The sequence below is a fragment of the Salvia hispanica genome, chromosome 3 (assembly GCF_023119035.1).
Source record: "Salvia hispanica cultivar TCC Black 2014 chromosome 3, UniMelb_Shisp_WGS_1.0, whole genome shotgun sequence".
In the NCBI taxonomy this organism is placed as follows: Eukaryota; Viridiplantae; Streptophyta; class Magnoliopsida; order Lamiales; family Lamiaceae; genus Salvia; species Salvia hispanica.
In genome coordinates this window covers 24,993,347-25,005,669 of record NC_062967.1, presented here as the reverse complement: position 1 = coordinate 25,005,669, position 12,323 = coordinate 24,993,347, and the positions used below count along the sequence as shown (strand labels likewise).

The 12,323-nt window shown below is 35.0% G+C and overlaps 1 protein-coding gene across 1 annotated transcript; it reads right to left on the bottom strand.

The window, feature by feature from the left end:
* Positions 1–460: 460 nt before the first annotated feature.
* Positions 461–3,567, bottom strand: LOC125212963 (ammonium transporter 3 member 1-like). Its single transcript, XM_048113277.1, has 3 exons — positions 2,888–3,567; positions 2,195–2,480; positions 461–1,185 (listed from the first exon to the last, which is right to left on the bottom strand). Exons 1-3 carry the CDS (start codon positions 3,545–3,547, stop codon positions 662–664), a joined length of 1,470 nt encoding a protein of 489 aa, XP_047969234.1. The 5' UTR covers positions 3,548–3,567; the 3' UTR covers positions 461–661.
* Between the last annotated feature and the right edge of the window lie 8,756 nt (positions 3,568–12,323).

Here is a 12,323-nt window from a genome sequence, read left to right as displayed (position 1 = left end):
CTTATGCTTCAAGAATTGGATATCTATTTATGGAGGTATTTATTAAATTAAACCGGTTTCCATTTTCGTTATAACTCCTTAACCATTTATTAAATTGAAACTAATGCCGAATACGTTTCCCCACAAATTTTTTTATTCGCATGTGTATGCCATCAATCGTTAACTTTTTAAATTTTAATTTTGTAACTCCATTTTAACTCTCCTATCCTTCATGGGGATTAGGAAAGTTTGTAGCGTTACTCCTATAATTTAATTTTAAGGTACCATGAGCTACCCCTACTTGTAACTTATGTTTTCTTATTTTATACTAATACAAACTGTATTTCCCGAAAAAGGTAAAATGAAATTTATGTTTTCCAATCGTATAAGCAAAGATAAACTTAATGTTACATCTCAAGTTAATTAAAAGTAGTTTAAAAAGGATATTTGTAGACAGATAAAGTTGGTCCATTTCTATTAAACAAACCAAACTCAAACCTCTTAAATTTTGCTCCACTATAATTTGATATTTGAGGCTGAAGTATAAAATGGATACAATTCAATTCAATTAAAGAACGGATTAACAATTCTGTAAAAAAAAATCCTATGGCATAAATATGACCGAAGAAACGAAAAGGTTCATATACACACATGAAGCAAAGCATAAGTATAGACCTCTTTGTCAAACCACCTGCGTAGCTCCGCTAGACGCCTTGTGCGGCGGCGTGAGATCATCCGACGTGCCACTGTGCTTGGTGTTGTCGTACTTCTCCCCGTCGCCCCACAAAGCGTAGGCCTCCTCCCCGTGCACGGCGTCGTCGCCAATGAGCAGCTCCTCCTCGGGCATGCGCAACGGGATGATGAGGCCGATCGCGACGCAGATAATGGAGGTGACGACGATGTTCCAGCCGATGATGAACGCGCCTCCAACGATCTGCTTGAGGATCTGGACGCCGCCGACCCCGCCGTAGACGCCGCCACGGGAGTTGGTGACGGGCAAGAAGAGGGAGCAGAGGACGGGCTCGGCGAAGAGGCCGGTGAGGATGCCGCCGAGGTAGCCGGCAACGGCGTGGGTGTGGAAGACGCCGAGGGTGTCGTCGATGGACTGGAGGAGCCACCACTTCTTGTGGACAACCATCATTGTGAACCACGGCACGCTGCCGGAGAGCACTCCCATCACTATGGCTGCCCACCCTTGAACAAGCCCTGTAAATGTAGCACAATTTATAAGACACTGCCTTTAGTAACATTCATGTTTTTCATTTTTACAAGTTTTTATCCCCATTCTCACCTAGAAATAATCACTCTTTCTTTTAGTTGCTTTCAAAATTTTACTAAATTTACTTTATACTCCCTCTGTCCCCTAATATGTGTCCCACTTTGACCTGACATAGGTTTTAAAAAGTTTAACAAAAAGTCAGGTGAAACAATTAATGGAATGTGAATCCTATTTTTATACATATTAGTTTTATAATAATATTTGAGTAGAAATGATTTAGCTGAATATGGTCTACTACCAAAAGTGATAAAAATAAAATGGGACAATTAATATTCGACAAACCAAAATGGAAAACTGGGACACATAATGAGAGACCGAGGGAGTAACTCATTATTGTCCCCAAAGTCTCTAGTTTAAGAGACGGGTGGAGTATTTAGATTATATTTGGTATTTTTCTCAAAATCATATTTCTCTTAATTTAATTGTTCCATTTGTTTTTAACACAAAATGTAACGTGGTCTAACTTTTTTCAAAGAAATTAAGAGAAATATGGTTTTTGTATTGTGTTTTTGTCATGAATTGGGTCAATGTTTAAATTTTTGTTTCTTCAAAATATATCTCGTAATTCGAACTAATCCCAGTTCGAAGATTTTCTAATTAACCAAATTGCATTAATTAACTAACTAATCCTAGTCAATGAAACTCAAAGTGCATTATTTAACCACTAATTTAAGTCAATGGAATTTGTCTTTTACACCACCTTCATTTGATAAATCGATCAGCAAACTTAGATTAATCAGTATATATCTTATCATGCCATGCACGTCGTTACTTAATTAGTCGAAATCAAAATTATACATATTTACCTTAAATTCAACTTAAATTACTTCGAAAGAGAAATTCCTATTTTTTATTTATCATCGGACACTAGTACTATCAGAAATATTTTTTTTAAATAACAAAAGAAGATTATACTATTAAAAAGAAATGGTATACCTGCACCCGGAGTGATGCAAACAAGGCCAGTGATCATCCCCTGAACTGCGCCGATGACGGAGGGCTTCCCGAAGAAGATGACGTCTAGCCACGTCCAGACAAGGAGGCTGGTGGCGGCGCAGATGTTGGTGTTGATCACCGCCATCGACGAGTCTATGTTGGCGCTGTAGGGCCCACCGCCGTTGAACCCCGACCACCCCATCCACAGCATCCCTGCCCCCGCCAGCATTAATAGCACATTGTTTGGGGGAAATCTCTCTCTATCAATCTTCGTTCTAGGGCCTACCTGCACCACCAAATCCCATTTCATTAACAATTTCTTTCAACAAACAAGTCATTAACTAAACCTTAAACACTCACACATAAGTATTCATTGACTTGATAAACTTCGCAATTCATACAAGTCCACGTAAAATAAAGGGAAATTGAATGTAAAATTATAAAGTTTGATCAGATTTTGGTCTGTCCAAAACTTCTTAAAATATGAATGACAAATAACGAAATTTCAAAAATTCGCAATTACTCTTACCAAATTATTCAGGCAAATTGATGCTAAGTTGGCGCACAATAGTGTCACAAACGTCTATTAACATGCCGACATGGATAGTTAAACGACTTTACTATGAGACTGAGAAACTTAATTTTATAGGTAATTAATCCTAAAATAAAAATAAATAGATAGAGAGGAGTGACCCAAAAAGCAGCGGTGATGCCGGCGACACCGGAAGAGAGGTGGATGACATATCCACCGGAGTAATCCATGACACCCCAGTGGTAGAGAAAGCCTCCACCCCAGAGGCTGAAAGCTCCTACGGTGTAGGAGAAGGTGAGCCAGAGCGGGACGAACATCATCCACGCTCTGATGTTCATCCTCCCTAGCAACGACCCCGCCACCAGAATAAGAGTGATGGCAGCAAACACGCCCTGGTACCACACAAGCGACGCCATCGGGTAGAAGGGCGTCGCCATGGCGGTCTCCACTGTGCCATTGCGGTAGTAGTGCTGGGTGGCGGGCAGGCTGGCCTGGCCTATAAGGAACTTCTGTCCCAGGGCGGGGCCAGCCTTGCCCCAGAAGGGGAGGAGCTCCTCCCCGAAGGACATCTTGTAGGCCCACACCACCCAGCATATAACCACCGCCGCGAAGGCGTATAGGGCCATGAATGCGGAGTTGACGGCCCATTTCTTTTTAACGATGCTGCCGTACAGGATTACTAAGCCCGGCACGCTCTGCAGCCCGACAAGGGTGGCTGCGGTCATCTGCCATGCGTTGTCGCCTTTGTTCAGCCAATCGGGCACAGCGGCGCTGGTGTAAGCTTGGTAGGCTAGCGGCACGGCGGAGGCGTTCACGGCCATCACAATTGTTTTGTCACGGTACAATTTTTTTCGTTGACTGCTTATGGAATTTATAGGGACTTATTTATGGTAATCGGACATTTTATGTCGCCCCATTGAGTCTCGACTAATTTAATGAATCAAATACAACTTGTAAATCTATACAGGTATAGTCATTTCTTTTAATAAATGCAACACATAAAACACGGAAGATCATTGTAAGAATACACAAAATTCATTATTAGTAGTTTGTTTTTAGTTTATTGGTAACATTTTATGTGCAATATGTTTCATACTGATCATAATAGATACTAGATAGAGTGAATTTTATTGGGTCGTGAATTTATCTTTCCTTGAAATGAAAATGAGGAATAAGAAATAACAATTTTTTCATTTTAGAAAATGACTAGGTAACGTCTCTTACTATCATCTAACATTTACATGATCGTTAATGCTGTCTTTTGTGTTTGTTTCTTTTTATTACCACTATTTAATTATTACCTTAAACGTTTACTTCATACAATTGACAGATGTATCTGAGCTGGGGTATATTTTATTAGTAATATTTTATATGTTTGATGTCGCATGAATCTGTACATATGATTCCCCTGAGCTGGAAGTTAAGGTTTCTAAGGAATGGTATCTGGAAGTTGACAAAACGCAGAAGCTCAAAATATCAACTGGAATTAATTTAATATTATTGAGATATTCATATCCTACTTTAAAAGATACTCCCTCTGTCCCATTAGAAATGAAACGTTTGCTTTTTCACACATGTTTTAAAAAAATAATAATAAATAGTTAAAGTGGAGAAAAAATAAAGTAAAAAATAAAATAATATAAAGGGGACTCTCCTCTACATTATTCTCTCTCTTACTTTATTTTTTCACCACTTTAGTTATTTATTATAATTTTTCCAAAACAAGTGCGCAAAAGTAAACGTTGCATTTTTAATGGGACGGAGGGAGTATAAAACAAAAAAGATTATTTTAAATAACTTTTTAATAGTAAATTAATTTTGTGATATAATCTCACTAATATTTATCCAAGATGCTTGTATATGTGATTGAATTTATTTTTAATAACATAAAACAACGTGCTTATGTGATGATTTGCCATGTTAAATGTAATTTTGATATGTGAGAGAGAGGGGATAAATAATTGGGCTAAACTAGCGGCCCAATTAACAATAATGGATTGGGTTTAGAGGCCCAGCCTGAAACTAGCGGCCCATTCATCGCTTATGAAGTTTCATGCCTGGTTGATCCATTGTCAAATGAGTTATGTTCTTATTCGAGATGAAAAATTATCGAAAGTATTGTGAGATGGTTGAAGCTTCAAATTCAGATATTGATTTTAAGACTATGAAAAATATGATCACCATATAACATATTGATGATGTTTCCAAACTAACGAGGCCGTTTGGTTTATAAATAGATAGCATCATTAACTCATTGGCGGTGACATACGTCTGTATATGATTCCTCGGCTTCTATATTACTCAGCCCAAATTTTTTTTCTTGGATTAATCAAATTAAAACAAATTCATTTTTTGGTTTTTCCGATTGGTTCTAAAATTGCAAGATAAAACATAGCTCAACTAAATTTCATGATTTCGCCAGTATACTAGTATTAAAATACTGAGTATAAATTAGAACTTTGACATTTCTAACTGAGAAATAATTTTACGCAATTTTTAGTGAAAGTGTATTAGTGATGCAACTATTTTGTCCAATCAATTCCGATTTTACTTTTTGTCCAATCAATTCCATAATTTTCTTTTTGACATAGAAAGATGTAGTATGAACTAATATCTTACTCATTTCATTTACTTTTGCTGATACAGCCTTATCAAAGTTAATTTACATAAGTAGCCGTAGGCATCTCGATTGACTGTTAGAACTAAAGAAAAGCTTGACCTCATTTTTTAAAATAAGAAAAAGTTGGATGTAACCAACTATAAAGTAGAAAATACATTCATGTAGCATTAAATGATGAGCCCTTCAAAGTTGAGTAAGAATAGTTGACTACAAAAGTGACAGGGCAATTATTTGTGTCACAAACCAAGCACCAAACATTTTGAAATTAGCATTCATATTATTGAATGAAGTCAGTATCACATATGTTGGACCCCTAATTCAGCCCTTTTTGCATATCACAGTCAAAAATCAATCAATCGCTTTCTACGTCTCTTACCATTTTGAAGCTTTCGTTTTCCATCACTGCAATTTTCTTATTCTCCTAACTTTATTTGACTAAGGAATCAAATACGGAGTATCTTTTGTCTACATAGGTCATACTTTTAGACATTAATTTTATAATAAAATATCAGTGAGATAAAGTTGGTGGAATGCGGATTTATTATCAAAAGTTGAAAAAAGCAAATGAAAAATTTATTGATAGATTGACGAAAATGGCAAAATAAAAAGTTTATTGTTGGACGAAGGGAGTATTATTCTCCATTTTGTGTGTTTTTATAAATTCAATTTACTTGTGAGAGCCTAAGAACATTGGCGGATTAGAGGGGAGGGGTGTTCCGCCTTCTCCCGGCCGTTCGGAGAGCCTAAATATCCCTTAGGGTCGAGCCAAAAATAGCATATTCGCGCCCTCCATACATAAAAAAAAAATCCATTTTCTATAAATGCCATATTAAATCAAGTAGCTTAGTAGTTGAGTTCAATTTATATTACTTCTTATTACCAAAACAAACCCTTAAAATAATTTATAAATCAATATTTTTAGTAGTTTGCATATATTATTTTGTTACAGTGGAGTACTTAATTTATGCAATTTATATTGCATATTATTATATGAATATCAAAACAAGTATTTCAAATATTTATGAGATATAAATGTTTACTTATTGTATCAATATTATTTTTATATGTAGTATTACTTAATTTATTATTAAAAATTGTATTGAATTATATTTAGTTTCATCCCCTTTGTATTTGGGTTCTGGATCCACCATTGCCTAAAGATAATGAAACCTAGTAATTAGTAAGAAGTATTTGCTTACGTAATTTCGTGAATGATATGTAGCTCGTATGAGAGGATGATTGGTCTAAATTCCAACGACCAGTAACCATGGTGAATTTTTCGCAGTTAATAATTTGAAAATTCAAAACCCTTCTTATTGCATGATCGCGATCTTCTCAAAAATGGAAACTTTTGATTAATGAAGAAAGAAAGAATTAAGGCATCCGCAATGGTGCGGACGATGCGACGGACGATGCATCGTCCGCCACTGCAGCATCGCGGACGATGGTTAACCCATCGTCCGCGCCCGATATATCATCTGCGGACGATGCGCGGAGGATACCCCATCGTCCGTCGCATCGTCCGCCACTGTGGACGACGCGGACGATGCGACGCGTTTCCGTTTTTTTTTTATTATTCAATTTTCAAAAACTATATATACCTCTCATTTTCACTTCATTTTTCACTCTCAAGTTCACACTATATTTTCTACATTTCAAGCAAAATGGATTCTGGAGATTACCCAAATCCGAATAGTCCGATGTTCGGTGGAGCACGATGGCCGGGTACAGAACCCGACGAATACCGGCCATTCGACACCAACACCGAGTACGATCCCGACTTCAACACCGACTCGTACGGGCTGTCCGACATGGAGCCTTCTCCCCACCGCTCTGATGCAGGCGACCAAACCGGCTCAAAGAGAAGGCATCCAGCGGATGATCGATGGCCTTAGCCGGAGGTTGGGACTACTCTAGACGAGCCGATGGGGCGTTTTTTTAAATTTCTTAGTTTGTAACTTTTTTTTAAAATTTCTTATTTTGTAACTTTTTTTTAATTAAGTAAATGTAGGATTTGCCTTAATTGTGTTGTTTTTATTTTTTTATTTTGCTTGATAAATTTGTATAAATTATATAAATACAAAATAGAAGCAATATGCTTAGGGCGTCGCTTAGGACAGGCTATAGTCCGCCCCACTGTAGGTGGAATGAGAGGAGGATAAAATGCTGATGTGGCGGTGCATAGGGCGTCACTTAGGGTGTCCCACCGTGGATGCCCTATGTAACAAGAAAATCGATTAGCTATATCTCTTTTAAGGTATGAGTAAATCTTTAGGATTTGAAGGGAAATAAAACAAAGTTCCTCTATGAAAAAAAAAAAGATATGATTATTTAATTGCAGGAGGTACAATAATGATTTGTTAATTTCGTGATTTTGACTCTTATGTTTCTTTTTGTCCCGTTTTGATTGAAGCCTAATTTGAAAAAAAAAAATGAAGAGCTGACAAGTGAAATCAACATTTTTGGATTAAGCTTTCCACATGTCATTTCATCTAACTTCAAACAAATTAACTGTTTAAATTAATACTAAACGAAATAGAACTATATGTAGAAAGTCACGTATTCAAAGTTCTTTATTGCCTTGTGTAGCTCGATCTTATGTTTACAGTCACATGTAACGGTGTCGCAAACAAGAGAATAACAACAAAAGTATAATATCATAAAGTATTTAAGATTAACGAAAAATATAAGTATTAACTTTCAATAATTACATAAAATAACTGCAACAATATAATCCGAATTCCCAATATTTTCATGTGTTCACGGTTACGACGCTCAGCTTCACTCAACGTCGAAAAATCCTCGAAAGTGGTGGACTTGTACATCTTAAGCATGATCGTGTCACCTACGTACTTCATGTTGAGATCCGATTCGGCGGTAGGGTCCAAGTCATTGAATCGTTGGGATCCCATCCTATTGCATAGGGTGCAGGCCACGAAAGATGCCTGATCACTTGGTTTCATTCCGTCTTATAGAGGAATGAAATAGAAAGTACTCCCTCCGTCCCCTAGAAATAGTTCATTTGGGATCGGCACGGGTTTTAATGTGTAATTAATAAAGTAAGAGAAAATGAGAAAAAACAGTTGAAATTGTGTAGTAGATTGTGGGACCCCATAAATGATAAAGGAAGAAAAAGGAGAAAAAAGTTTTCATAAATGGATATGGACTATTTCTATGGGACGGACGAAAAAGGAAATATGACCTATTTCTATAGGACGGAGAGAGTATTAAAAAGAGCGACTGTATTTTGAAGTTGAAAGGAAATATATTTATAGATGAAATTAGAATATTAAAATCATAAAAAATACTCCCTCCATCCCACTTTAGGAGTCCGGTTAAGTTTGGCATGAGTTTTAAGAAATGTAAAGAAAAGTTGGTGAAAATAGATAGTGGAATGTGGGTCCTACTTTTTTATATTAGTTTTATAATAAAATGTGAGTGGAAAAATGTTAGTAAAATGTAGGGTCTAATACCATTTATGGAATATTTCAACCGGGACTCCTAAAGTGGGACACTCAAAAATGGTAAATTGGGACTCCTAAAATGGGGTGGAGGGAGTATTGAAAAGCAGCGGTCGCCATAAGACCCACAATAGTAACGTGGGAACCACCGCTAGCGGGGCTCGAAATGGGGTCGCTGTCTCGACTTCGGTGCTGCAATAGAACCATGCCAGTGGCAGCTCTCTATTGCTGATGCTTAATGCAAATATTTGCCTTTCCCTCATGTTAATAACAGTTAGGTATCTATTTTGATAATATGTCATGTAATACAAATACTAGTAGTATCACTTAAGACCAACATTTGTGATTCGAAATCGGAATAAAATAATCCACATTTGGAACAATATAAACATATGAATATAAAGTATAAACCTCGGCAATTTTCATTTTATCAAGGCCTAAGCGGAAGAACGTAACGCTCACGTCGACTGCCCACTTTGGCGGGTGTGCCTCTTATTTCTCACACACAATATGCTTAAACTTTTTGCAATTTGATAATAAATTAACTACTTATAGATTTTTTGTAGGAGTTGTGCTATTGATACTTGTGATTGATCTCTTATGTTATGTGTAGTTTCCATGTTATTTAAGAAAGTGGGGACACTTCCAACATTGTCTTAAAAAAAATATAAGGGCCATATTATTGAATTCAAAATATATATTGCAAAAAGTCTTAAACTAAAGTTGCATGGACCTCGCCAAATTGAAAAATACTACTATAAAATATCATAATTCATAACAATATCAAGTTGCATAAATAAGCCGGCTTGCTTGAATGAGTTTGAATTTGATTGTGTTCATGGGAGAAGCAATGACAAATTATATTTTTGTCTCACTGACTTAACATTAATGGAATAGTGCGTGTAAAATAATCAGAAAAATATAATATGATAAGTCATAGTATAGATACAAGACAAGTTAACACATTACTGAACTAATTTAATTCGTGACAAGTTGCAGAATTGTAATATTAATATAACAATTTTTCCACATCAAACGGCTTATCTATTTTATGATATAATTATTGAATTTGTTTGGAACGTAATACAGCAACGACTTGCTTTGTTTGTTTTATGTTGAGGGCCATAACCACGTAGGCAAGGAAGTAGGTTAGCAACCAACCTATATAGAATATAGAATATAGTAAATGCTTTTCTCAATTAAATCAAATTTTGAGATATTTCTGTTTTGTATACCAATATTTATGTGGAATTCGGATGAACGTTGAAGTTTGCATTTGTTAATTTACTATGATAATACATATAGTAGTGGAGGCAACAAATATGACCATATTAATTAGATTGTTACTTTTCTATGTAGTAGTAATAAATGAATTTGGGGCAAAGGAAACGAACTTATTTGGACTCTATAGTTTACTCTTTCTACAGTACTCCATTATAAATTTATAATAGCCGGTTGCGTGTAAGACTTTTTTTAATCGTATCTATCTCCTCTCAAAGTATAATGATCACGATTTGTGTTATTGTGACAATATTAATTTAATTAACCTTCCATGAAGTAACAAGTCATACATTTCTGACGCAGTTTTACCAAATCTCCCCAGTCCCAACTCCCAACCATGGTTGGTTAATTAATTGGTTCAGTTTGCTGACCAATAATAAGATTAAAAATGTTTTATTTGCACTAAAGTACAAATTTTCTCAAATACACATTAATAAATACAAATTAAATTACTGGAAATTACAAGTAGCTTCTTGAATGTAGATACTTGTGCGGAGACCAAGGTAATCTTCATAATATTTTATGACTTACTCCATCCATGTTAAAATATGCCAAATTACAGGAAAGATTACGAAGTTTGGTTAATTTATGGTCATTCCATAATTTCTAAATATAGTCAACTATACAAGTTATAATTCTATTTTTTTTTTAATTTTCCAATTGATTTAGATTCGTGGGGAAAATATGTAGTATTATACTTGAAAGCCAAAATATTTTAGCCTAAATACTTTAGGGCAGTGATAAAATGCAAATTCATACAAACTCCAAACTTTTCAATACATTGTCAACATAATGTCAACACAATGTCAACATAGTGTAAAATTTTAAGATTTTGATGTCAACACAATTTCAATACAATGTCAATACAAATATCAACACAGTGTCAACCGTTGACACTGTGTTGATATTTTCTATTGCTATTATTTTATAATCTGTTGACATGTTTTAACAGTACAGATCATAATTTGAAGTTTGTACTGTATTTAAAATTTGCATTTGATTACATTCCAAATACTTTATTAGTATATTATTTTTTATACTACTAAAACTAATGAATTTTACGAGTGATATATAAATTTGTAGATTTTGGTTTCCACCTCATACACAATTTCCTCTAGCTAACAAGAAATGAGACAATTAAAAAATTATTAAAATAATTAACTCGTTTTGAAAATTACAAAATTATTCAGATTTAAATTAATAAAAACACGTGGAAGAATTCCTTATAAGGCCTTGATTGAGAACCAAATCATTAGAACAGCAAATCTTGAAAGTCCACACACCTCCCATCCCATGTGCGGCTACACGATATTCAATTCCTACCTCAATTCTCCTTTGACTCATAAATCTAGTGCAATTATAGCATACTAATGTCATAATGTGTGGCCAACTTCAATCATTCATAACATATACGAAAATATCATAACTAAGAAGGATCACTTACTTATCAATATTACGATATTAATCCATTCGTACATTTATAAAGCCAAAATCATGCACCCAATTTGGTATAGGACAAATAATACCCTAGTTACCATATTTGAGTTACTTATTCATATATTTTTGTTAGTATTTCAGTTGATTCATTATTTGTAAATTTTTGGTCTACTATATATCATTAATCATTATCAATACCCAAAAGGATGGTAAAATAATCTCAGTAATCCCATTAAATCGAAAACTTTGCATTTCTAATTTATGTATTTCCATTAAAATGGCTTGTATGAATACCTTTTTAAGTGACATCCAACATCCAAATTTCTTAAAAACTGTCTACTAAATTATTTTGTTAACAGCCTTCTGAAAATTAAAATGAATAAACAATCAATTGATATTGATTGGAATTCACTTCCGCTCACATGCTTAAGCTAAACACAATTTAGATTGAAATTCACACCCACTCACATGCTTAAGCTAAGTATAATTCACAATCACTCACATGTTTAATCACAAAACCTACAACTTCAAACTTTAATAAATTGGAATCTTATCTTATCATTTAGACAATACTGACTTCATTATCATATCAAATTTAAAATATCATCACTCTAGGAGGAACTATGTAGGAGGAAAAATATTAGCAATTGATTAGATCTTTCCATTTGGTCAGACAAATTAAAAACTCATTAATTTGCCCTATGCGATTGGCAATTTTATCGGTCCTATTGCAAGCCAACCGCCGATGAAACTGCTGACGAACCCGCCTTATGCATCAGGCGCGCCGATCATCGTTGG

Excerpts from the sequence above, each read along its gene's own strand:
- LOC125212963 (XM_048113277.1), bottom strand. The coding sequence starts at position 3,547 with ATGGCCGTGAACGCCTCCGCCGTGCCGCTAGCCTACCAAGCTTACACC. Across the intron at positions 2,481-2,887 it reads GCATCACCGCTGCTTTTTGG|GTAGGCCCTAGAACGAAGAT; the intron begins GTCACTCCTCTC and ends TTGGTGGTGCAG. Across the intron at positions 1,186-2,194 it reads TTGCATCACTCCGGGTGCAG|GGCTTGTTCAAGGGTGGGCA; the intron begins GTATACCATTTC and ends CTACATTTACAG.